This window comes from Coregonus lavaretus, assembly GCF_964263955.1.
Source record: "Coregonus lavaretus genome assembly, chromosome: 13".
In the NCBI taxonomy this organism is placed as follows: Eukaryota; Metazoa; Chordata; class Actinopteri; order Salmoniformes; family Salmonidae; genus Coregonus; species Coregonus lavaretus.
The window spans coordinates 19,362,805-19,390,472 of record NC_140000.1 but is presented as its reverse complement, the minus strand read 5'-3'; the positions used below and the strand labels follow the sequence as shown (position 1 = coordinate 19,390,472).

The window sequence follows — 27,668 nt, the reverse complement described above, 5'->3', positions numbered from 1 at the left end:
GCTGAAAGGTCAAATATACAGTTTAGGCTTTCTACTGCAGATTTACACCTTCACTATTGCAGTGAAATGTTTTGTCCAGAAAGTTGTCTAAGAGGGATTACTGCCAAGGGATGAGCTGTAAGTGTACCTACCGTAGGAGTCCTCTCAAAACCTACCATTGACTATGTACAGACCAAGCGTGTGATAGAGCTGCAGGATTTATGACCCGTTTTTGTTGGTTGTCGTAGTTGTGTTTAGGGGGGCATATTGGGGAGGGAATGTTGTCACCTCCAGGTAGGTGTTTGTCCCCCTGTGTGCTGAGAGGGTCAGGTCCTTGACTGGTTCTGCTGTTTAGGTCACCACAGACTAGAACATGGAAATGGTTGATCTCCCCCTCTAGGATGGAGAAGCTGTTGTCATTAAAGTATGGGGATTCTAGTGGGGGGATACAGGTGGCACACAGGAGGATATTTTTCTCTGTTATTTCTAACCAAATGTAAAATGCTCCTGTTTTGATCAATTCAGTAGAGTGGGCTAGGTCTGATCTACACCAAATTAGCATACCCACTGAGTCTCTTCCCTTTTTCACTCCTGGTAGTTTGGTGGATGGGACTACCAGGTCTCTGTAACATAGAGGGCAACCAGTGGGTCTGTCTCCTCTATACCATGTTTCTTGTAGGATAACAATGTCTGTATTTCTGATGTCTTTGGTGAAGTCTGGGTTCCTGCTCTTTAGGCCAAAGGCAGATGACCTCAGACCTTGGATATTCCAGCATGTTATAGTAAAAGCTTTGTGTTCCATAGTGTTCAGTGTTGTGCTTTGTGTGGTTATGCCTCAGACTAATAGGTGTGAGCAGAGCATGCTGGGCATCTGATACATGCCTCTTAGGTCGCTGAATGGGGCTTGGGCGGGTGTAGGAGTGGGGGTTGGCCCTTTGCTCTGCTCACGGCCTGGGCGTCTGTCTGTCTGTCGCTCTCTCTCTCTCTCTCTCTCTCTCTCTCTCTCTCTCTCTCTCTCTCTCTCTCTCTCTCTCTCTCTCTCTCAGGTGTTACGGTACTTCAAAAGACAGCCAGTATGACGGTACATCAAAAGACAGCCAGTATGTCTGACGTTCAGAGCGGAAGAAAGAGATGAGAGAAAGACAGTTAGTTTTAGCAGGTGAACGGTTTCCCTTGATTCATACTTGAATGGGGAGGGATGGAAACATGAGGATCAAAAGGAGCTTCTCTCTTGCGCTCACACAGTCGCTGTCGAAGGAAAACCTCCTCTCCAAAACAGAAACTTTTCAGGAAATTGATTTTATTTATTTATTAACAAACATACAATTATGAAACTTCAGAAGCTATTTTGAATACATTTTCTTAGTCCTAGAGTCATGAAATGTTCAGAGAACATTGAGGGGAGTTAATGCTTCCAATACATGTAAAAACATGAAAATTGGCAAAAATTGAGTTAAAAGGTTTTCATCCGACAGCGACAACATGTACACACACGCATGCACTCATACAAAAACATACACACACACACACACAAATTCTGAAAATTCAGTGGATTGTTATACTGTATGGGACATTATTGTCCAGGGGTTGCTAACATGGCATTGTATTACTATGTGATGTCATCAGAGAGCATCATCATTATTTTTGTTGAAAACTCAATGACCAAATTCTTTCTGGATACGGTGGTCTCGGTGGGGGCAGTGTAAGGGGGGAGGGGTGGAAGGCAGGGGAGGAAGGGAGGAGATGTAGAGGAGGATGGGAGAGTAGGATGGAGGGAAAGATAGAGGAGATGGAGAATGGAGGGAGGTGGGGATGGGGGAGAGGGGAGTGTAGGAGGGGCAGGTGATGAGGGAGTGAGGTGTGGTGGGCGAGAGAAGAAGAGGTAGAGGAGGGTGATGAGAGTGCCATACTGAAAGCTGTGTGTTGTAGAATGAAATGATGAAGGGTGGGTGGAGGAGGGTGGGTCATTAGAGGCTGCGGTACGGGGACAGGGGGATGAGGAGGGGGGAGGCTGGGGGTAGGGTGTGTCTGTAAGAGCTGTGTTTGTACCTGGTGTGTGTCTAGCTCTAGAGAGGTATTTAGGGAAGTAGAGTGTGTGTTTTGCTCTTGAGTGTGTGCTACATGAGTGTGTGTGGGGTGTGTGTATGGCTCTGGGGAGGGGGTAGGTGGTGTGTGTGCCGGTGTGTGTGTCTCTGTCCCCAGTAGTAGTCTCTGCATGTGCTCTCGTGCTTGCTCCTGCAGACAGCGATACTTGTCCATCTCCTCAGCGCTGAAGCTGATTAGCTGTTGAGACAGAGGAGGGGAGGGGCCTTGTGACCACTGACCCCTGTGAGATAAAGTTAGGACAGGATATGAGGTCACAGCAGGATGTGATGTCAGGGAAGGACAGGACGTGTCCTCTCCAGTTTTCTCAGGGCTCTGAGACGAGAGGGGTTGAGGGCACGGTCGACCACTTGGGACTGCTCCATTCTTCATACTCCCCTTCCCTTGGTTGTGGTCCTGGTCCTGGACCTGGTCTTGATTGTGGTCCTGTTTCTCTGTTTGGTCAGGGCCCTCCCTCTCTCTTTCTGCCCATCGTCTCTTAGTTCCTCTCCTGATCGCTGGTAGTTTCCCTATAAGTGGCAGTAGCAGAGTTCTCCTGGGGTTCCCCTCTCTGGGCTGTGGGGAGGCTTTGGACTCTCTGTCTGAGAGACATGTAGGCTGTGCTGTGGGGTTGGGGCTCCTGTCCTGTGGATGGGTGGTATCAGTGCTGGGCAGAGGTCTAGGAGGAGTAGGTTTGAGGCTGGGGGCTTGGTGTTTCTCCTTGGTGGGTGAGGGAGATGGTGCTCGCCTGGGCACCCCTGTTGTTTTTCTCCCAGTCAGGGTTAGTCTTGAGCGGGTACTAACGCTACTCCACCCCCCACTTAGGTCTGACACACTGGTGCTGCTGCTACAGGAGCCAGGGCTGGGCCGTCGGGGCAGCCAGTCAGGGCTAGAATTAGGCCAGGGACTGGGGCTGGAGATGGGGCATCTGGTAACTTGCACACTGGGGACAGACTGGGAGCCAGGGCTGGGGCTGTGTCTATGGTCAGGGCATCTGGTAACCCAGTCCCAGCTAAAACACTCAGGTCTGGGGCTGGGGCTAGGTCTGAATCCCTTCTCCCAGCTGCTCCAGCTCTCTCTACCTTCAGTGGACCTCTGTATCTCCCAGTAGTCCTCCCAGCTATATCTGTCCTCCCAGCAGTATGTCCCCCTGTCCTCCATACTGTCACTGCTGCCCCAGGTACATCTGTCTGGGCTTGAGTCCCCTGGTCCCCTGTCACAGACCTCTCTCTCTCCCTCCCCAGGACTAGACCTCCATCTCCTGTCCCTCTCCAGAGTCCTGTGACTGGGGGTCGAGAGATACCTCCGCCAGCCCCCTCCACTGACTCCTCCAGGGCTGGATTCCCTGCTTACCCAACCCTGCCTCCTACTCCCCCTATCCCTGCTCCCTCTCTCCCTACCACCCCTCTCCCTGCTCCATCTCTCCCTACCACCCCTCTCCCTGCTCCCTCTCTCCCTACCACCCCTCTCCCTGCTCCCTCTCTCCCAACAGCCTCTACTCCCTCCATCCCAGCTCTCCCTCCTCCCTCTCTCTGTTCTCTCCCACTCCTCACTCTCTGACCACTTCCTCTTCCTATTAATGTATTTCCTGTTTCTTTGGATGTGTTTACTCTTCCTCACTGGGCTGCAGGTAATGTTGCTACCAGGGATGTTGTCATGGCGACTGTAGACGGGGTAGCCCCTGCTGTAATCGTGGAGACCACCATATGCCACTGGGAGGTTGTGAGCCTTTTCCCAGGGCGACCCGGATGTAGAACACAGAGAGGAGTCTGAACTCCAGTAGAAAGGCCAATCCTCCCTTTCTCCTCTCTCTACCTCTCCAAATCTCTCTCTCTCCCCCTCTCCCTCTCTATACAGCTGAGACTCTGTGCTGTAGTACTCTGTCCTCTCTGTGACTCTCTGTGCTGTGTTGAACTGGGAGGCAGAGTTATAGTGATAGTGATGTTGGTCTCTACTGTGACTCCTGTGAGGCCTCTGTCTGTCAGAGCAGGGTACAGACTCAGAGTCCCACTCTCCCACCAGGCACAGAGTCCCACCCCTCCTCCTCTTCCCCCTCTTCCCCCCTGCCTTTCTTCCCCTCTTTCCGCCTGTCTCTCCCTCCCACTCTATTTCCTTGTCTCCTTCTCCGTCACATCTCCGCTTTTCGCCTGTCTCTCCCTCCCACTCTATTTCCCTGTCTCCTTCTCCCTCTCTGTCTCCGTCACATCTCCTCTTTCCGCCCCACCAGGTGGAAACAGAGGTTATGACACTCCTAAGACGCTGCCGATCTCCCTCGCACTCGTTTGAAGTCCCATTATACCTCTCTCCTCTCAATTTCTTCTTTGTGCTGTCGTTTCTCCTCTTCTTCTTTGTGCTGTCGTTTACATTTCGGCATGACACATCTGTCGGAGTGCTTACTGAACCGCCCACGGAGTGTATGCACGAGCTGGCAGCGTGCGTACACACACACCTCACCTCGCTTGCACACTCACACTCGGCGGCGCAGGGCTGGATGACAGCCTCTAATTTAGGCCTGGGGGTTCTGACGGCTCGTTCTCTCTCCTGTCTCACATGTCCTCCTAATCTGCCCCCCTGGGGATTGTGGGGGTTTGTGTGAGTGTTGTCACCGCAAAGGGGGTCACCGTTCCCGAAGAGGGGGTGGTGCCACGCCTCTCCTACAGGCGGAGTGAACCCAGATTCACCTCCACTCTCTGGCACTGTTGCTTCTGCCTGGAAGGCTGCTGTCACTCCATGTGCTTCTGTCTTCTCTACAACGTGACAGGATGATGAGTGTGTGACTCCCTCATCTGTCCCGCCTGTCTCTGTATATAGATCTGTATTGTATTCTACATTTTTTGTGTCCTGAGGAGGAGGCTGGGAGCTAGAGAACATGAGGGAGTCAGACTCCTCTGTGTGTTTCTCTGTCTCCTGCTGGCTTGCTGAGTGGTTACAGTGTAACTTGGTTTGACAGTGGTTGTGGTTGTGTTCAGGGTTACAGTGTAGTGGGTTGGTGTGGGGTTGCCAGTGTGTGGGTTTGCAGCTGTAGGAGAGGTGGGGTTTGGCTGTGGTAAACTGCAGCAATTCTACTGGCCATCTCAGACGTGTGGATCCATCTCTGGCAACCACATGGAGATAAGAAGACATAGGAGTCTGATTCACCTCATGGCCCTGTTGTCTGTGCTCTGTACCCCCGTTCCTCTCCTCCCTCTTTTCCCCCTCCTCCGTCTCTTCCCTCTCATCTGCTGTACCGTGTTCAGGGCTCTGGTCTGTTTCTCTCAGTCTGGCGTTGCAGGAAGGACAGCCTGGGTCATGGCTAGCAGAGGACCTGTCTCTCTCCTCCCCTCCTCTCTTCTCTCTTCTCTCCTCCCCCTCTTCCCCGCCTGAAGGGTCTGTCTTGTTTCCGGGGTGAAGGCTGTTGGTTGGTTGCCCTATTAACAGGTTGTCTGGGTGATGCAGCCGTAACTCATCTCCTCCCCTTCTCTTCTCCTTCATCTGCCCTCCTCCTCCTCTCCCCTCCTCATCTTGCTGGTCTGAGAAGACAGAGGCAGATGGCTCTAGCCTCGGGCCCCTCCTGGAGAAACAGAAGGAGACCCCCACCCTTCCCGTGTCTCTGCCCCACGGAAAGGCAGGGTCTTGGAGGGAGCTGTTCAGGCGAGGCTGGGGATCCTCCAGAGAAGGTCCACATCTGGAATGCAAGGCTGGGGGTGGGGAGGGTGGGAAGGGCCCTCCAGGGAAAATGGGTATGTGGGTAGGATCCTCTGGCTGCTGGGGCTGGGAAGGGGAGAGAGGCTTGGTCTGGAGATGGGGGGAGTCCTCTCCCTGGAGGCTGAGAGGGATGGTCTGGGGCTTAGTTAGAGGTAGGGTAAAAGCGGGTCGCTGGGAGTTCCCTGTGGTATGGATTAACCCTGTTTGGGTCAAGGGGACATGGTGGTCCCCTGGTCTGTAGTCTTTCTCTCCACAGTGTCTCTCTGAATGCTGGATCTCAGCTTTCACTGTCCCTCGGAACCTAACAACCTGGCCTGGTACCCTGGTGCAGAGGTGAGGAGAGGTGGAGACGAGAGGATAGCAGAGCAGAGAACAGAATAAATATAAAATGAGTGAAAATGCCAAACACTGTCCATATTATGCAGATTACTGTGTGTGTTCATGTTATATTAACTCAGCTCGTGCCTACAGTATCTAGGCCAGCTCTTACATCCGTCACTCTGAGGACCAGAGAGTGTGTGCATGTGAGCGTATGTGTACAGTATGTGTGTATCATAGAGATTTCCCACCCACACACACAACCACACACACACACACACACACACACACACAGACGTACCTGTGTGTCTGTTGTCGTAGCAGTGCTAGTTGGTGCAGGCGTCTCAGAGCTCTCTCCTGCTTGCGGTCGTCCTTCCACGACTTAGACGCAACGTTCCGAGCAAACTCCCTCTGCTTCAACTCCTTCAGTCTCTACAGGGAGGAGAGGAAAGGGTCAATGTGTGTGTGCGAGTGTGTGTGTCTATGTCGTGTGGAAACTCTGTTTCAGCTCCCTCTGTCTGTGGGAAGAACTATCTCTGAGTGTGAATTGTATCAATCAAAAGTGTGTGTCTACAGACTCTGATGGAGAGAAACATGTTGTTTCTACATCATCTGTCATAGAAACTGTATGACAGGGAGAATGGTGGTGATTGAGTACTGACAGTGTTATAAGTCTAATGATGATGAGTGTTGCAGTCTGTCAGGTTGTCATCTCTCAGCAGGTTGCCATGTATCAACCCTTCAATCATCAGCCTAAATGCCAGCAACCATCTGTCACATTAATATGGACTTCATCATAAGAGGATAATTTAGGAAACTTACTTCATTACGCAAATCTCAGTGATAATCCTGCTTATTGAAATCTAACATTGAAGACATTGACTGAAGTATGGCAGGGAGATGCTGTTGTTACTGAAACTACAGACCACTGATAGGATAAATAAAGCATAGACAGCACTACAGGAACTGCATTGGAAGACCCTAAAATCCCTCTAACTCCTTAGAATCATCTAGAACTGCCCTGGAACTCCTATCGAACTCCCTAGAACCCTCTAGAACTGAACCTGGAACTCCCCTCTAACTCCATAGAACCCTCTAGAACTGCCATGGAACTCCTATCTAACTCCGTAGAACCCTCTAGAACTGAACCTGGAACTCCAAAAATCACAGCAAGCACCGTCTCTGTATCATCAGCACCGAGAAACAGATCACTGCACTGTGTATGTGTGTGTATGTGTCTACTCTCCATCGGTCTGCTCCTTCAGGTGTGCCAGCTCTTTCAGGGAAATAGTGATTCATGTCTCTTTCTCTCTTTCTCTGCCTTCCTTTTTTAATACTTTTTCATCCTGCCTTTATCTGCGCTTGGCAGGTGTGTGTGTGTGTGTGTGTCTGTCTGTCATCAGGCTGTAGAGGGATGTAAGGTGTCTGACAATAGCTGCTTCACTCTCCTCTATTCTATCAGCCTCTCCTCTCCTGTCTCCCCTCCCTCTTTCCCTCTTTCCCTCTTTCCCTCTCTCTCTCGCTCTCTCTCTCTCTCTCTCTCTCTCTCTCTCTCTCATTAGTTGATCATATTTACAACTAACTTACTATCTAGTAGTCTCCATTTGATCTAACAACAGATCTATCATTTTATCTAGCCACTAACTATCTATCCCAACAGCTGATTATTTTCTGCAACTCTGCCTGACATGTCGTTCAGTCAAACCTTCCCTCCTCTCTTCAGTCTCTCTCTCTCTCTCTCTCTCTCTCTCTCTCTCTCTCTCATCCCTCCTTACTCCTTCTACCCCTCCTCTCTCACTCTCTCCCTTGCTCTCACAAAATCACACACATACAGTAAACCCTAAAGGCACACTCAAATGAGCACGCATTTATTCATGCACACTCTCACCATCACACCTCCCGTGGCTGCTAATCAATGTCAGATAAATTCATCCTGCTAATCCAGGAACACACCCACACGTTGACAGTTTTCAGGTTAATCTGTAGTGAGCAGAACACAAATGAGTGTCTCTGTGTGTTATCACTCACTGCTTAACATCCCACTGTCAGCTCACTATAGACGGCTTTGATGTGTTCTACTGCTGCTGTGTGTGTGTGGGAGTGTTTATGTGTGTGTTTGAGTGCATGCGTGCATGTCTACACTGGTGTATTCATGTGTGCGTGCCTCCGTACGTGTGTGTGTAGGTAGCATACAGTAAGGAGCTTTGAGTCTTTGATGCCAAATGCTGGTCTGTGGGAAATATTAATCATGTTCCTACTCAGATGCATACATAATACATAACTAACTCTCTATCCAGCTGTGTGTGTGTGTGTGTGTGTGTGTGTGTGTGTGTGTGTGTGTGTGTGTGGACGTGTTTAACTATACTTGTTGGGACCAGAAGTCCCCACAAGAATAGTAAACAAACTAAATTTGACCAACTGCGTCAAATGCTATTTCTAGGCGGTTTAGGGTTAAGGTTAGAATTAGTGTTAGAATTAGGTTTAAAGTTAGGGTTAGAAGTTAGGGTTAGAGTTAAGGTTAGGTTTTGGGGTTAAGGTTAGGGTTAGGATAAGGGAAAATAGGATTTTGAATGGGACTGTACAAGGTTAGCTGTACAATAATGTGTGTGTGTGTGTGACAGGACTTATGTATATCATAGAAAGAGCGGATCTGTCAGTGACTGGACCACCTGAGAGTAGAGGAGTGAAGAAGTGGAATAGAAGAAACATTTTTATTTGTCACATGCGTCGAATACAACAGGTGTAGACCTTACCGTGAAATGCTTATGAGCCCTTTCCCAACAATGCATAGTTAAAAAGTAAGAAGAAATTGCAAATAATTGCAAAATATGAAATTAATTTCAAATGAAAATCCAAAATGTCTTGAGTTAATGAGTATTCAACTCCTTTATTATGGCAACTCTAAATAAATTCAGGAGAAAAAATGTGCTTAACAAGTCACAAAATAAGTTGCAGGGACTCACTCTGTGTGCAATAATATTGTTTAACATGATTTTTGAATGACTACCTCATCTCTGTAACCCACACATACAATTATATGTAAGGTCCCTCAGCCGAGAATTTCAAACACAGATTCAACCACAAAGACCAGGGAGGTTTTCCAATGCCTCGCAAAGAAGGGCATCTATTGGTAGATCTGACATTGAATATCCCTTTGAGCATGTTGAAGTTATAAATTCAATACACCCAGTCACTACAAAGATACAGGTGTCCTTCTTAACTCAGTTGCTGGAGAGGAAGTAAACCGCTCAGGGATTTCACCATGAGGCCAATCGTGACTTTAAAACACTTAGAGTTTAATGGCTGTGATAGGAGAAAACTGAGGATGGATCAACAACATTGTACAGTGCCTTGCAAAAGTATTCATCCCCCTAGGTGTTTTTCCTATTTTGTTTTATTACAACCTGTAATTTAAATGGATTTTTATTTAGATTTAATGGACATACACAAAATAGTCCAAATTGGTGGAATGAAATGAAGAAAATAACTTGTTTCAGAAAATTCAAAAATATTAATAATGGAAAAGTGGTGTGTGCATAGGTATTCACCCCCTTTGCTATGAAGCCACTAGATAAGATCCTGTGCAACCAATTACCTTCAGAAGTCACATAATTAGTTAAATAAAGTCCATCTGTGTGCAATCTAAGTGTCACATGATCTGTCACATGATCTCAGTATATATACACCTGTTCTGAAAGGCCCCAGAGTCTGCAACACCACTAAGCAAGGGGCACCACCAAGCAAGTGGCACAATGAAGACCGAGGAGCTCTCCAAACAGGTCAGAGACAAAGTTGTGGAGAAGTACAGATCAGGGTTGGGTTGTAAAAAAATATCAGAAACTTTGAACATCCCACGGAGCACCTTTAAATCCATTATTAAAAAATGGAAAGAATATGGCACCGCAACAAACCTGCCAAGAGAGGGCCGCCCACCAAAACTCATGGACCAGGCAAGGCGGGCATTAATCAGAGAGGCAACAAAGAGACCAAAGATAACCCTGAAGGAGCTGCAAAGCTCCACAGCGGAGATTGGGGTATCTGTCCATAGGACCACTTTAAGCCGTACACTCCACAGAGCTGGGCTTTATGGAAGAGTGGCCAGAAAAAAAGCCATTGCTTAAAGAAGAAAATAAGCAAACACGTTTGGTGTTCGCCAAAAGGCATGTGGGAGACTCCCCAAACATATGGAAGAAGGTACTCTGGTCAGATGAGACTAAAATTGAGCTTTTTGTCCATCAAGGAAAACGTTATGTCTGGCGCAATCCCAACACCTCTCATCACCCCGAGAACACCATCCCCACAGTGAAGCATGGTGGTGGCAGCATCATGCTGTGGGGATGTTTTTCATCGGCAGGGACTGGGAAACTGGCCAGAATCGAAGGAATGATGGATGGCGCTAAATACAGGGAAATTCTTGAGGGAAACCTGTTTCAGTCTTCCAGAGATTTGAGACTGGGACGGAGGTTCACCTTCCAGCAGGACAATGACCCTAAGCATACTGCTAAAGCAACACTCAAGTGGTTTAAGGGGAAACATTTAAATGTCTTGGAATGGCAGAGACCTCAATCCAATTGAGAATCTGTGGTATGACTTAAAGATTGCTGTACACCAGTGGAACCCATCCAACTTGAAGGAGCTGGAGCAGTTTTGCCTTGAAGAATGGGCAAAAATCCCAGTGGCTAGATGTACCAAGCTTACAGAGACATACCCCAAGAGACTTGCAGCTGTAATTGTTGCAAAAGGTGGCTCTACAAAGTATTGACTTTGGGGGGATGAATAGTTATGCACTCTCACGTGTTTGTTTCACAAAAGAAAATATTTTGCATCTTCAAAGTGGTAGGCATGTTGTGTAATTCAAATGATACAAACCCCCCCAAAAATCTATTTTAATTCCAGGTTGTAAGGCAACAAAATAAGAAAAATGCCAAGGGGGGTGAATACTTTCGCAAGCCACTGTAGTTACTCCACAATACTAATCTAAATGACAGAGTGAAAAGAAGGAAACCTGTACAGAATAAAGATAATCCAAAACATGCATCCTGTTTGCAATAAGGTACTAAACTGCAAGAAATCTGGCAAAGAAATTAACTTCATGTCCTGAATACAAAGTGTTATGTTTGGGGCAAATCCAACACATTACTTTCCATATTTTCAAGCATAGTGGTGGCTGCATCATGTTATAAGTATACTTGTAATCGTTAAGGACTGGGAAGTTTTTTAGGATAAAAAAGAAATGGAATGGAGCTAAGGACAGGTAAAATCCTAGAGAAAAACCTGGTTCAGTCTGCTTTCCACATGACACTTGGAGATTAATTCACCTTTCAGCAGGACAATAACATAAAACACAAGGCCAAATCTACACAGTGAATGTTCCTGAGTGGCCGAGTTACAGTTTTGACTTAAATCTGCTTGAAAATCTAAAGAAAGGCTTGAAAATGAATTTGAAAGAGATTGAAGAATTTTGAAAAGAATAATGGGCAATATTGTACAATCCAGGTGTACAAAACTCTTAAAGACTTACTCAGAAAGACTCACAGCTGTAATCGCTGCCAAAGGTGATTCTAACATGCATTGACTCAAGGGTGTGAATACCTATGTAAATGAGATATTTCATTTTCAATAAATTTACAAACACTTCTAAATACATGTTTTCACTTTGTCATTATGGGGTATTGTGTGTAGATGGGTGAGACAAAAAATATATTTAATCAATTTTGAATTCAGGCTGTAACACAACAAAATATGGAATAAGTCAAGGTGTATGAATACTTTCTGAAGGCACTGTAGGTAGAGGTAAAAGTGACTAGGCAATCAGGATAGATAATAAACAGAGTAGCAGCAGCGTATGTGAAGAGTGTGAAAGTGTGTCTGTGTGAGTGTGTGTGTATGTGGCATCAATATGCATGTGCTTGTGTATGTGTGTGTTGGAGTGTCAGTGTAGTATGTGTGAGTGTGTGGGTAGAGTCCAGTGAGTGTGCATAGAGCCGGTGCAAGGGAGTCAATGCAAATAGTCAGGGTAGCATATTCAGCAGTCATATGGCTTGAGGGTAGAAGCTGTTCAATAACTTTTTGGTCCCAGACTTGGCGCTCCAGTACCGCTTGCAGTGCGGTAACAGAGAGAACAGTCTATGACTTGGGTGGCTGGAGTCTTTGACAATTTGTATGGCCTTCCTCTGACACTGCCTGGTATAGAGGCCCTGGATGGCAGGAAGCTCGGCCCCAGTAATGTACTGGGTTGTACGCATTATCCTTTGTTGCGCCTTACGGTCGGATGCAGCCAGTCAAGACGCTCTCAATGGTGCAGCTGTATCATTTTTTGAGGATCTGAGGACCCATGCCCAATTTTTTCAGCCTCCTGAGGGGGAAGAGGTGTTGTTGTGCCCTCTTCACAACTGTGTTGGTGTGTATGGACCATGATAGGTCCTTAGTGATGTGGACACTGAGGAACTTGAAGCTCTCGACCGCTCCACTACAGCCCAGTCGATGTGAATGGGGGCGTGCTCAGCCCTCCGTTTCTTGTAGTCCACGATCAGCTCCTTTCTCTTGCTGACGTTGAAGGAGAGGTTGTTGTCCCAGCACCATACTGCCAGGTCTCTGACCTCCTCCCTATAGGCTGTCTCATCGTCGTGGGTGATCAGGCCTACCACCGTCGTGTCGTCAGCAATCTTAATTACGGTGTTGGAGTCGTGCGCGGCCACACAGTCGTGGGTGAACAGGTAGTACAGGAGGGGACTAAGCACGCACCCCTGAGGGGCCCCGTGTTGAGGGTCAGCGTGGTGGACGTGTTGTTGCCTACCCTCACCACCTGTGGGCGGCCCGTCAGGAAGTCCAGGATCCAGTTGCAGAGGGAGGTGTTCAGTCCCAGGGTCCTTAGCTTAGTGTTGAGCTTGAAGGGCACTATGGTGTTGAACTCTGAACTGTAGTCAATGAACAGCATTCTCACGTATTCTTAGCTCGTCTGGTACGCTTGCTCACGGCTGGGTTTGCCTTTGTAATCCATGATAGTATGCAAGCCCTGCCACATCCAACGAGCGTCAGAGCTGGTGTAGTAGGATTCGATCTTAGTCCTGAATTGACACTTTGCCTGTTTGATGGTTTGTCGGAGGGTGCAGCAGTATTTCTTATATGCGTCCAGATTAGTGTCCCGCTCCTTGAAAGCGGCAGCTCTAGCCTTTAGCTCAGTGCGGATGTTAACAGTAATCCATGGATTCTGGTTGGGATATGTACGTACAGTCACTGTGGGGCGACGTCGTTGATGCACTTATTAATGAAGCCGGTGATGGCTGTGGTAATCTACTTAATGCTATCGGATGAATCCCGGAACATATTCCAGTCTGTGCTAGCGAAACAGTCCTGTAGCTTAGCATCCGCTTCATCGGACCACTTCCGTATTGAGCTGGTACTTCCTGTTTGAGTCTTTGCTTGTAAGCAGGAATCAGGAGGATATAGTTATGGTCAGATTTGCCAAATGGATGGTGAGGGAGTGGGAGAGCTTTGTATGTGTCTCTGTGTGCGCAGTAAAGATGATCTAGAGTTTTTCCGCCTTTAGTTGCACAGGTGACATGTTGGTAGAAATAAGGTAAGACGGATTTCATTTTTCCTGCATTAAAATCACCGGCCACTAGGAGCGCTGCCTCTGGATGAGCATTTTCTTGTTTGCTTATGGCCCTATACAGCTCGTTGAGTGTGGTCTTAGTGCCAGCATTGGTTTGTGGTGGTAAGTAGACGGCTATGAAAATTATAATTGAAAACCTGTCTTCGCGCACCAGCTCTTGTTAATAAAGAGACCCCCCCCCCCCCCCCCCCCCAAAGTTTACCCCACGCTGCTGTTCTGTCCTGCCGATGTATAGAAAAAACATCTAGATTTATATTTTCCATGTCCTTGTTCAGCCACAACTCAGAGAAACATAGGATATTACAGAACGTTAATAGGATAGTCTTAAACAGAGCTTGTCCAGTTTATTCTCCAGTGATTGCACGTTTGAGGGAAGAGGCGGTTTATCCACTCGCCGACGTAGTCTCGTCAGGTATCCAGCACGCTGGCCTCTATAACACTGCCTCGTCCATCTTCGAGTGTCTGGGATTTGGGCCTGGTCCGGGATGAGCACTATGTCACTCAACCCGACTCATTGAAGTAGAAATCCTCATCCAAATCGAGGTAAGTGATCTCTGTTCTGATGTCCAGAAGCTTCCTTTCGGTCAAAGGAAAGGATGGCGGAAACATTATGTACAAAAAAAGTTAAGATCAGTGCAAAAAAATCAGTACATAATCAGTGTGTAATGTGTTTCTGTAGTGTTACACAATCCCAACATGTTTATTTCACTACTGTCAGTGTAGCTGTAGGTGGGTGTGGTGGTGGAATCAGGCGCAGGACGCAGAACGTTAGTCCAAAAGACTTTAGTAGATGCACAAAACACAAGCACGAAAAAATGCCCTGAGGCGAGAACTCCGCACGTAGGCGAAAACAAACGGGCGCACTAATAGGTGCGACAAAACACTCCAAACACTATGGAGAATAGCTCAACCGAGCAAACAGTAGAATTACTAGCCAACCGCACGACAGTAAAACAATCACACACAACACTTGACAAACACAACGAGAACTTATAGGACACTAATGACACTAAACGATAACAGGTGTAACAACAATCAGACAAAAGCAAACGAACATAGAAACATGCAACGGTGGCAGCTAGTATTCCGGTGATGACGAACGCCGAAGCCTGCCCGAGCAAGGAAGAGAGGCAGCCTCGGCCGAAACCGTGACAGTACCCCCCCCTTGACGCGCGGCTCCAGACGTGCGCCGACTCCGGCCTTGGGGACGACCAGGAGGACGCGGAGCAGGGTGCGTCGGGTGCCCACGATGGAATTCCGTCAGGAGATACGGGTCCAAAATGTCTCTCCTCGGCACCCAGCACCGTTCCTCCGGGCCATACCCCTCCCACTCCACTAGATATTGGAGACCCCCCATCCGACGTCTCGAATCCAAGATGGACCGCACGGAGTACGCCGGTGCCCCCTCGATGTCCAATGGGGGCAGAGGAGTCTCCCTGATCTCACTTTCTTGGAGTGGGCCAGCTACCACCGGCCTGAGAAGAGACACATGGAACGAGGGGTTAATACTTTTATACTCAACAGGTAGTTGTAATTTGTAACACACCTCGTTCAATCTTCTCAGGACTTTAAATGGCCCTACAAACCGCCGACCCAGTTTCCGACAGGGCAGGCGGAGGGGCAGGTTTCTGGTAGAGAGCCAGACTCGATCACCAGGTGCGTACACCGGTCCCTCACTGCGGTGGAGATCGGCGCTCGCCTTTTGACGACGGAGGGCCCGCTGCAGGTGGACGTGTGCAGCGTTCCATGTCTCCTCCGAGCGCCGCACCCACTCATCCACCGCAGGAGCCTCGATCTGGCTCTGCTGCCAAGGTGCCAGAACCGGCTGGTAACCTAACACACATTGGAAAGGGGTTAGGTTAGTGGAGGAATGGCGTAGGGAATTCTGGGCCATTTCGGCCCAGGGAACGTACCTTGCCCACTCCTCCGGCCGGTCCTGGCAGTATGTTCTAAGAAACCTACCCACATCCTGGTTCACACGTTCCACCTGCCCATTACTCTCCGGGTGGTAACCCGAGGTGAGGCTCACCGAGACCCCCAACCGCTCCATAAAAGCTCTCCAGACTCTGGAGGTAAATTGGGGACCTCGATCAGACACAATATCCTCGGGTACCCCGTAGTGCCGGAACACATGGGTGAATAGTGCTTCGGCGGTTTGCAGGGCAGTAGGAAGGCCCGGCATAGGGAGCAAACGACAGGCCTTAGAAAACCGGTCCACAACGACCAGTATAGTGGTATTCCCCTGTGAAGGAGGAAGGTCAGTGAGGAAATCCACCGAGAGGTGAGACCATGGTCGTTGTGGAACGGGCAGGGGTAGTAACTTACCCCTAGGCAGATGTCTAGGTGCCTTACACTGGGCGCACACCGAGCAGGAGGAAACATAAACCCTCACATCCCTCGCCAACGTGGGCCACCAGTACTTGGTACTAAGACAGTGCACTGTCCGGCCGATACCAGGGTGTCCAGAGGAGGGTGACGTGTGAGCCCAATAGATCAATCGATCCCGAACCTCGAGCGGAACGTACTTCCGACCCTCCGGGCATTGAGGTGGACTAGGGTCGGTGCGTAACGCCCGCTCGAGTTCAGCATCGACCTGCCACACTACCGGTGCCACCAGACAAGACTCCGGCAGTATGGGAGTGGGCTCCACGGACCTCTCCTCCGTGTCATACCGCCGAGACAGTGCGTCTGCCTTACCGTTCTGTGACCCAGGGATGTACGTGATCTTAAATGTGAACCGGGTCAAAAACATATTCCACCTCGCCTGGCGAGGGTTCAGTCTCCTCGCTGCCCGGATGTACTCCAGGTTACGGTGGTCCGTCAAAATGAGGAAAGAGCCCCCTCAAGCCAGTGCCTCCACACCTTTAGGGCCTGTACCACGGCTAACAGCTCCCTGTCCCCTACGTCATAGTTTCGCTCCGCCGGACTGAGCTTCTTGGAATAAAAAGCACAGGGGCGGAGTTTAGGTGGCGCGCCGGACCGTTGCGAAAGCACGGCTCCTATACCGGCCTCTGACGCGTCCACCTCTACCTGAAATGGTAAAGAGGGATCCGGATGCGCCAGCACCGGGGCCGAGGTAAACAGGTCCTTCAGCCTCCCAAACGCCCAGTCCGCCTCGGCTGACCACTGCAGACGCACCGGACCCCCCTTCAAAAGAGACGTTATGGGAGCTGCCACCTGTCCAAAACCCCGGATAAACCTCCGGTAGTAATTCGCAAACCCCAAAAACTGCTGCACCTCCTTCACAGTGGTTGGTGTTTGCCAATTACGCACGGCTGACACCCGGTCTACCTCCATCTTCACCCCTGACGCAGACAACTGATAACCCAAAAAGGAGACCGACTCCTGGAAAAACAGACACTTCTCTGCCTTGACATACAGGTCGTGCTCCAACAGCCTCCGCAACACTCGGCACACCAGGGCCACATGCTCGACTCGGGTAGGCGAGTACACGAGAATGTCATCCATGTACACGACCACCCCCTGCCCCTGCATGTCCCTGAAGATCTCATCCACGAATGATTGGAAAACTGAAGGAGCGTTCATCAACCCGTATGGCATGACAAGATACTCGTAATGGCCCGAGGTGGTACTAAAGGCTGTCTTCCATTCATCGCCCCCCCCCTAATGCGCACCAAGTTGTACGCGCTCCTGAGATCTAATTTAGTGAAGAAATGCGCCTCGTGCAATGACTCCGTCATGGTCGCAATCAGCGGGAGTGGATAACTGTACTTCACCGTGATCTGATTGAGACCACGGTAATCAATGCACGGGCGTAACCCACCATCCTTTTTCTTCACAAAAAAGAAACTCGAGGACGCAGGGGAAGTGGAGGGCCGTATGTATCCTTGTCTCAGAGATTCGTCTATGTAAGTCTCCATAGCTCTCTTCTCCTCCTGAGACAGAGGATACACATGGCTCCGTGGGAGCGCAGCTCCTGCCTGGAGGTCTATCGCACAATCTCCCTGCCTATGGGGAGGCAACTGCATCGCCCTCGACTTACTGAACACAATAGCCAAATCCCCATACTCAGGGGGAACGTGCAATGCGGGCACCTGGTTTGGACTCTCCACCGAGGTAGCCCCTACGGAAACGCCTAAACATCGACCCACACACTGGGCAGACCACTCCATCAGAGCCCTCTCCTGCCACAAAATAGACGGGTTATGGCTACTCAACCAGGGCATGCCCAGCACCACCGGATACGCAGGCGAGTCGATCAGAAATAGCTGGATCATCTCCTGATGACCCCCCTGCGTACACATCCTAAGTGGCGCCGTGACCTCCCTGATCAAGCCCGCACCCAACGGACGGCTATCTAGGGCATGAACGGGGAAGTGGACGTCAACAGGGAGAAGGGGAATCCCTAAGGCTAAACAAAATCTCTTATCAACAAAATTCCCAGCCACGCCTGAATCTACCAGCGCCTTATGCTGGGAATGAGGTGCGACCTGTGGAAAACACACAGGTATACAGAAGTGTGCAACAGAGAGCTCTGGGTGAGTGGGGCGCCTACTCACCTGGAAGGGCTCCCCAGTGCGGGGCCTGTCGTCTTCTCCCCGAGGAGGCCATCCCCAGCACCTAGCCACGGTGTGTCCTCCCCGACCACAGTTGGTGCAGGAGATGGACCCCCTCGTACTCCGACCCCTCCTCTCTCTAGCGCCAGCGCCCCCGAGCTCCATGGGGCACGGCTCGGAGGCGCTGGAGGGTGAAATGGACGGACCCCCCTCGGGACGTCCGCGGGTAGCTAGCAGGGTATCCAGCCTGATGGACATGTCGACTAACTGGTCGAACGAGAGGCTGGTGTCCCGACAGGCCAGCTCCCTACGGACGTCCTCACGTAGACTACAGCGGTAGTGATCAATGAGGGCCCGCTCATTCCACCCTGCATCCGCCGCTAGAGTCCGGAATTCCAACGCGAACTCCTGGGCACTCCTCCTCCCCTGCCGGAGGCAGAACAGACGCTCCCCCGCCGCTTTCCCCTCCGGGGGATGGTCAAACACCGCCCTGAAGCGGCGGGAGAACTCGGCGTACGTGATGGTAGTAGCGTCTATTCTCCTCCACTCAGCGTTGGCCCACTCTAACGCTTTGCCGGAAAGGCAGGAGATCAGGGCGGACACGCTCTCGTGTCCCGAGGGCGCCGGGTGCACGGTGGCCAGGTAAAGCTCCACCTGGAGAAGGAAGCCCTGACACCCGGCAGCGGTCCCATCGTAGGCCCTCGGGAGCGAGAGTCGAACTCCTCTGGGTTCCGGAGCGGGAAGGGGCTGACTCGCCGATGGTGAGGGCAGGGAAGATGGCGTTGGAGGGTGGTGATCACCTCCTGCAGGGCGGACCCCATCCGCAGGATCTGGTCATTCTGCTCCCGGACTCTGTCCTCCAACGTCTCCTGTGCGGCTGCGGCTCCTGCTGATTCCATTCGAAAGGTGTGTGATTCTGTCAGTGTAGCTGTAGGTGGGTGTGGTGGTGGAATCAGGCGCAGGACGCAGAACGTTAGTCCAAAAGACTTTAGTAGATGCACAAAACACAAGCACGAAAAAATGCCCTGAGGCGAGAACTCCGCACGTAGGCGAAAACAAACGGGCGCACTAACAGGTGCGACAAAACACTCCAAACACTATGGAGAATAGCTCAACCGAGCAAACAGTAGAATTACTAGCCAACCGCACGACAGTAAAACAATCACACACAACACTTGACAAACACAACGAGAACTTATAGGACACTAATGACACTAAACGATAACAGGTGTAACAACAATCAGACAAAAGCAAACGAACATAGAAACATGCAACGGTGGCAGCTAGTATTCCGGAGACGACGAACGCCGAAGCCTGCCCGAGCAAGGAAGAGAGGCAGCCTCGGCCGAAACCGTGACAACTACCCCTGACAGGAAGAACAGACGTGTCTTTATAGCTGCGGCCTCTGAATCACAAACAGAACAGCCAGCACAGATAGGCTACATTCACTAGTCTCTACATTACAGCTCGGAATCTCTCTTCTGCTGGACGTTCATCTGGTGTGTGTGTGTGTATGTGTGTGTGCGTGCATCTGTGTGTGTGTGTGTGTGTGTGGGTACAATGCCCATAGCTATAGTCTCTCTGCCGCTCCTATAGCTTGTTTCATGTCTTTGCCGCTGGCAACAACAAAGCCTTAACTCTGGGCTGCTGTAATTCATGTTCAGAACAATGACAACTAAGCAACAGCTTTATGTTTATTTTATGTTTCTCTGTGTGGGATGAGACTGGAAGACTTGGTCTGCGTGTGTGTGAGGGAGGTGTGTGCTTTTGTTTTGTGTGTGTTTATTACCTGTCTGTGTGCGTGGTCGTAGGAGTTGATGTGGTTGTCATACTCCTGGTGTCTCAGGTACTGTTTCTCACACAGCTGACAGAAGAAACTTGACTTCCCATCATCCTCCACGTACCTGCTGCACTCTCACCATGATCCTAGAGAGAGAGAGAGAGAGAGAGAGAGAGAGAGAGAGAGAAGAGAGAGAGAGAGAGAGAGAGAGAGAGAGAGAGAGAGAGAGAGAGAGAGAGAGAGAGAGAGAGAGAGAGAGAGAGAGAGAGAGAGAGAGAGAGAGAGAGAGAGAGAGAGAGAGAGAGAGAGAGAGAGAGAGAGAGAGAGAGAGAGAGAGAGAGAGAGAGAGAGAGAGAGTAGAAGAGAGAGAAATGTTAGTTATGTTAGTCACAGATGTCAACTCCAGATGTTCTGCCCTGAGTGGTGTTTATGGAAAGCAGCAGGGTGGAGTGGGACAAGTTCATCCTTCATAACACTACGTCAAACCTTCATAACGCTACGTTAGATCTTCATGTCACTACGTTAAAACAGACTTGTGTTGGCCTCCCAAGTGGCGCAGCGGTCTAAGAGGCGTTACTACAGACCCGGGTTCATTCCTGGGCTGTGCCTCAACCGGCCGTGGCCGGGAGTCCCATAGAACGGTGCACAATTGGCCCAGCATCGTCCGGGTTAGGGGAGGGTTTGGCCGGGGGGAATGTACTTTGCTCATCGTGCCCTAGTGACTCCTTGTGGCAGGCCGGGTGCTTGCAGGCTGACCCCAGTCGCCAGTTGAATGGTGTTTCCTCCTACACATTGGTGCGGCTGGCTTCCGGGTTAAGCTGGCGGGTGTTAAGGAGCGTGGTTAGGCGGGTCATGTTTTGGAGGATGCATGACTCCACCTTCGCATCTCCCGAGCCCGTTGGGGAGTTGCAGCGATGAGACAAGATCAAAATTGGGGAGAAAAAAGGGGGGTAAAATACAAAAAAATAAACAGACTTGTGTTGGAGTGGTTAATCTTGATTTAAGAGATGAGACATGGGCCAGCCGAGGATACAATCCAAACATTCTCATCCCCCCCCCCCACACACACACACACGCACACACACCCAGTCTAGAGTGACTTGACGTGAGTGGGTTTCCTCAGCAGCCACCCCTTAGGACACAAACAGCTGTCTATCTGTGTGTGTGTGTGTGTGTGTGTGTGTGTGTGTCAGTGTGTTCACGCTCTGCAGCAGAATGTAATTTCCCTGAGGCTAGGAGCTGCCAATAAACACTACTGAATCCTGCTCTACCCTGACATGATGGGAATTTAATTTGAGTCTCTCTCTCTCTCCCTCTCTCTTGCCTTCCCTCTCTCTGTGTCCCTTTCTCTGTTTCTTCCCATTATGTCCCTCTGTTTCCCTCCCCTCTTCCCATTACCTCTGCCTGTTTCCTCTACACTTCCACACCGTCTCTGTTTCCCTCCCCTCTTCCCCCTCTTTCTTATTCTCTTCATTGTCTTCTGTTAGCTCTAGGTCACACAGTGACAGACTCCATCTGCCCAATTTCCTCAGTAATATGCTTGAGCCAAGGAGAAGAGAAAGGAGGGGAGGAGGGGTGGTGATGGAGGAGAAAACACGAGGGAGGGAGTAGTAGAGAGGGGGGGTGTTTGTGTTCAGGTAATATTAGAGCAGTGAAAATGTCAAAGTGACAATAAGCTTTAGAGGCTGGAACATGCAGAGTTATAAAAAGGTGTGTGTATATTTTTGTGCACTTGCATGTTTGTGTGTGTGTGAGTGAGTGTGTGCATATACATTTGTGTGTGTGTGTGTGTGTGTGTGAGTGTGAAAGCCCTCAGAAGAGAGAAATTATTATGATATTTTTATGAGTCTGGGTTTTAGAAGGTAATCACTTAGCATATGGCCACGCTCGGTAAAGTCAAATCACCTCTTTCATGGCTGTTTTGACATTTCACCCTCTTCCTCTGAGCTAGGCATCTCTCCCAAGTGGAACATCAGCAGAAATGGGTCCATTGAAGTGATTGAGCAAATCTGGCCACATAATAATATGGCGATAGAACTTGGATAGAAATAACTGCAAGGTGGTTTGGGGCTTTAACATCTGCTCTATGGATTTCTTTGGACACTCAAGTTAGTATGCTAAGCTAATGAGGGGCTGCTGAAAATACCTACATTGGTTGCTTGGCAACAGTTCAGGTACACTGTAAGTGGAAACATCAAACAACACAGTTTTGGGGGTAAATTCTCCTTTAACTAATGAGTAAACTAATCAGTCTAACAAGCAGGAGGCTTATCTCCTACTGCCAACTCTCCAAACAATGTGCGTGTTTGTTTGTTTGTTTGTTTGTTTGTGTTTGTGTCTGTCTCCTAAGCACCTCCTCACACCTCTTGTCTGTCTGAGCAATTATGCTGAACCAGGGATGTGTGTGTGTGTGTGTGTGTGTGTGTGTGTGTGTGTGTACGTGCGTGCGTGTGTGTCGTTTGTTCAAAATCAAATCCAAATAAAAGGACAAGGATCGCGGACACAGATTTGCTGATGTTATCGCAGGTGCAGCCTCTGCTCCCTGCCAGTAGCCATCCCCAGACACACACACTCTGACAAGTTGACGTCTCGTCACTAAATTAATCCAGACCGCAATTTGCTGCTGCAGCGTAAACTTGTTTATAAATTATACATATTTTTTCAGTCCCCACAAAAAACGCAACCAAGTGCCAATGCAAGGCCCTCACTCTGTCACTCAGAAACGTATTCCAGTGTCTGCCTGCCAGCTGAAAATATTTACCAGTGTGTGTGTGTGTGTGTAGGCTACCTGCCCCTCCCCCTCTGAAGCATAGGCTACTGTAGCCTACTGACGTTACAAGTGTGATTCAGATTTAAAAAAATAATAATAATATGCCATTTAGCAGACGCTTTTATCCAAACCGACTTACAGTCATGTGCGCATACATTGTTACGTATGGGTGGTCCCGGGGATTGAACCCACTACCCTGGCGTTACAAGCGCCATGCTCTACCAATTGAGCAACAGAGGACCACATGAAATTAGGGAGAGATTTTTAATTACAGAAGAATGGATTAACTTTTTCAATGCTAGTTAAGGATACTAAAGTTATCACGTTCCACATTGGATTTATTAACTACCAAAAGTTTTTATTTATTTATTCTGGTGCCCCTCTGCACACACAATTTTGTTAGCCACCTGGCTAGCTCTGGTCCAACGTTAAGCCAATTCTCGGAAGTTCAAAGACATTCAAAGTTCCTCCATAGAAGCCACTCCTCCGTAGGTATAATTCTACGGGCCTAATTCAGATAATGCATGACATAACAAAATGGCCAGCGCTTCAAGCCAAACCTCCTCCTCGGGTCCTACACCCTCTCTCGCTCTCTCCCCACCTGCAAATTTCAGTTGCATCTTGCGCCCTACACCTGTCTGTCCATCGCGCATGTAAACAACCAAAGATTGCCCTGCTCTATCCGCACTGATTGGTGAAGTAATTTAATGTCGAGCTAAATTTAAAAAATAATAATTTCAGAAGTTTGTATTGCATTTTTGGGGGTATTTATTATGGATCCCCTACTCTTCCTGGGGTCCAGCAAAATTAAGACAGTTATAAAAATGTTTAAGTGTGTGCCCTCAGGCCACTACTTTACTTGCGAAAGTATTCACCCCACTTGGCATTTTTCCTATTTTGTTGCCTTACAACCTGGAATTAAAATTGATTTTTTTGGAGGGGTTTGTATCATTTGATTTACACAACATGCCTACCACTTTGAAGATGCAAAATATTTTTTCTTGTGAGACAAGCAAGAAATAAGACAAAAAAACTGAAAACTTGAGCGTGCATAACTATTCACCCCCCCAAAGTCAATACTTTGTAGAGCTACCTTTTGAAGAAATTACTGCTGCAAGTCTCTTGGGGTATGTCTCTATAAGCTTGGCACATCTAGCCACTGGGATTTTTGCCCATTCTTCAAGGCAAAACTGCTCCAGCTCCTTCAAGTTGGATGGGTTCCACTGGTGTACAGCAATCTGTAAGTCATACCACAGATTCTCAATTTGATTGAGGTCTGGGCTTTGACTAGGCTATTCCAAGACATTTAAATGATTCCCCTTAAACCGCTCGAGTGTTGCTTTAGCAGTATGCTTAGTGTCATTGTCCTGCTGGAAGGAGAACCTCCGTCCCAGTCTCAAATCTCTGGAAGAATGAAACAGATTTCCCTCAATAATTTCCCTGTATTTAGCGCCATCCATCATTCCTTCAATTCTGACCAGTTTCCCAGTCCCTGCCGATGAAAAACATCCCCACAGCATGATGCTGCCACCACCATGCTTCACTGTGGGGATGGTGTTCTCGGGGTGATGAGAGGTGTTGGGTTTGCGCCAGACAAAGTGTTTTCCTTGATGGCCAAAAAGCTCAATTTTAGTCTCATCTGACCAGAGTACCTTCTTCCATATGTTTGAGGAGTCTCCCACATGCCTTTTGGCGAAACACCAAACGTGTTTGCTTATTTTTTTCTTTAAGCAATGGCTTTTTTCTGGCCACTCTTCTGTAAAGCTCTGTGGAGTGTACGGCTTAAAATGGTCCTATGGACAGATACTCCAATCTCCGCTGTGGAGCTTTGCAGCTCCTTCAGGGTTATCTTTGGTCTCTTTGTTGCCTCTCTGATTAATGCCCTCCTTGCCTGGTCCGTGAGTTTTGGTGGTCGGCCCTCTCTTGGCAGGTTTGTTGTGGTGCCATATTCTTTCAATTTTTTAATAATGGATTTAATGGTGCTCCATGGGATGTTCAAAGTTTCTGATATTGTTTTATAACCCAACCCCGATCTGTACTTCTCCACAACGTTGTCCCTGACCTGTTTGGAGAGCTCCTTGGTCTTCATGGTGCCGCATGCTTGGTGGTGCCCCTTGCTAAGTGGTGTTGCAGTCTGGGGCCTTTCAGAACAGGTGTATATATACTGAGATCATGTGACAGATTATGTGACACTTAGATTGCACACACGTGGACTTTATTTAACTAATTATGTGACTTCTGAAGGTAATTGGTTGCACCAGATCTTATTTAGAGGCTTTATAGCAAAGGGGGTGAATACATATGCACTCACCACTTTTACGTTATTTATTTTGTATAATTTTTTGAAACAAGTTAATTTTTTCTTCTTCTTTTTATTCAGTTTAGTCACATGATTTCTCAATTTACAGTATGTTTGCCAATCGGTGGTGCAGCCACTTATTTGCCATTCCTTTTTCCTCATCCCTCTCTCAACCATACCATTTTTCAATTCCTCATCAAACCACAGGGACTAAGCAGTTTTGACAGTCATTTTCTTAATGGGTGCATGCTCATTAGTAACTGGAATATGCAATTTCATAAATGTGTCAAGTGAAGCATCTGGTTGCCCCTCATTACACACCTAAGACCAGCAAATATTCTTTACATCTTTATCATAGGAATCACTACAAAACGTATTGTTTGACCTCTTATACACTATTACACTATTACTCAAACAGCGCCGGAGAAGATGGCTGCCGTTTTACAGCCCTCTAACCAATTGTACTATTATGTGTGTTTTTCCGCGTTATTTGTAATTTATTTTGTACATAATGTTTCTGCCATCGTCTCTTATAACCAAAAAGAGCTTCTGGATATCAGGACAGCGATTACTCACCTCGTATTGGACGAATATTTTTTCTTCAACGAGGTGGCCGCGAAGGATATCATACAGACACCCGACAAGGCCCAAATCCCTGTCATTCGCGTGAGGAAGAGACGGAGATATCGTGGACGGAGATCGGGGTGCCTTGTAAGGATCCGACGGCGAGCGAGTAAACTGCCTCTTCCATCAATCCTATTAGCCAACGTTCAATCTTTTGAAAATAAAGTGGACGACTTAAGATTACGGTTATCCTACCAACGGGACATTAAAAACTGTAATATCTTATGTTTCACCGAGTCGTGGCTGAACGACGACAATGATAACATTCAGCTAGCAGGTAATACGCTACATCGGCAGGACAGAACGGCTGACTCCGGTAAGACAAGGGGTGGCGGTCGGTGTATATTTGTAAACAACAGCTGGTGCACAAAATCAAATACTAAGGAAGTCTCGAGGTTTTGCTCGCCTGAGGTAGAGTATCTTATGATAAGCTGTAGACCACACTATTTACCAAGAGAGTTTTCATCTATATTTTTCATAGCTGTCTATTTACCACCACAAACCAATGCTGGCATTAAGATTGCACTGAATGAGTTGTACAAGGCCATTAATCAACAGGAAAACGCTCATCCAGATGCAGCGCTCCTAGTGGCCGGGGACTTTAATGCAGGGAAACTTAAATCCGTTCTACCTAATTTCTACCAGCATGTTAAATGTGCAACCAGAGGGAAAAAAACTCTAGACCACCTTTACTCCACACACAGAGACGCATACAAAGCTCTCCCTCGCCCTCCATTTGGCAAATCTGACCATAACTCTATCCTCCTGATTCCTGCTTATAAGCAAAAACTAAAGCAGGAAGCACCAGTGACTCGGTTAATAAAAAAGTGGTCAGATGACGCAGATGCTAAGCTACAGGACTGTTTTGCTAGCACAGACTGGAACATGTTCCGGGATTCTTCAGACAGCATTGAGGAGTACACCACATCAGTCACTGGCTTCATCAATAAGTGCATCGATGATGTCGTCCCCACAGTGACCGTACGTACATACCCCAACCAGAAGCCATGGATTACAGGAAACATCCGCACTGAGCTAAAGGGTAGAGCTGCCGCTTTCAAGGAACGGGACTCTAACCCGGACGCTTATAAGAAATCCCGCTATGACCTCCGACGAACCATCAAACAGGCAAAGAGTCAATACAGGTCTAAGATTGAATCGTACTACACTGGCTCTGACGCTCGTCGGATGTGGCAGGGCTTGAAAACTATTACAGACTACAAAGGGAAGCACAGCCGCGAGCTGCCCAGTGACACAAGCCTACCAGACGAGCTAAACCACTTCTATGGTCGCTTCGAGGCAAGCAACACTGAAGCATGCATGAGAGCACCAGCTGTTCCGGATGACTATGTGATCACGCTCTCCGTAGCCGATGTGAGTAAGACTTTTAAGCAGGTCAACATTCACAAGGCCGCAGGGCCAGACGGATTACCAGGATGTGTACTCCGAGCACCAACAGCATTATCCCAGAAACCCTAGACCCACTCCAATTTGCATACCGCCCCAACAGATCCACAGATGATGCAATCTCTATTGCACTCCACACTGCCCTTTCCCACCTGGACAAGAGGAACACCTACGTGAGAATGCTATTCATTGACTACAGCTCAGCATTCAACACCATAGTGCCCTCTAAGCTCATCACTAAGCTAAGGATCCTGGGACTAAACACCTCCCTCTGCAACTGGATCCTGGACTTCCTGACGGGCCGCCCCCAGGTGGTAAGGGTAGGTAACAACACATCTGCCACACTGATCCTCAACACGGGGGCCCCTCAGGGGTGCATGCTCAGTCCCCTCCTGTACTCTCTGTTCACCCATGACTGCATGGCCAGGCACGACTCCAACACCATCATTAAGTTTGCCGACGACACAACAGTGGTAGGCCTGATCACCGACAACGATGAGACAGCCTATAGGGAGGAGGTCAGAGATCTGGCCGTGTGGTGCCAGGACAACAACCTCTCCCTCAACGTGACCAAGACAAAGGAGATGATTGTG

At 48.7% G+C, this 27,668-nt stretch overlaps 1 protein-coding gene across 1 annotated transcript in view; it reads right to left on the bottom strand.

Annotated features, from left to right (window-relative positions):
• Nucleotides 1–1,617: 1,617 nt before the first annotated feature.
• The window catches only part of LOC311139953 (uncharacterized protein), a gene marked incomplete at both ends in the record, with an annotated part of 62,917 nt that continues 36,866 nt past the window's right edge, over nucleotides 1,618–27,668 (bottom strand). Inside the window, 4 exon segments of the mRNA XM_084174949.1 lie at nucleotides 1,618–6,067; nucleotides 6,365–6,495; nucleotides 19,985–20,094; nucleotides 20,097–20,121. Of these exon segments, the coding sequence (XP_084031075.1) occupies nucleotides 1,618–6,067; nucleotides 6,365–6,495; nucleotides 19,985–20,094; nucleotides 20,097–20,121 (4,716 nt within the window).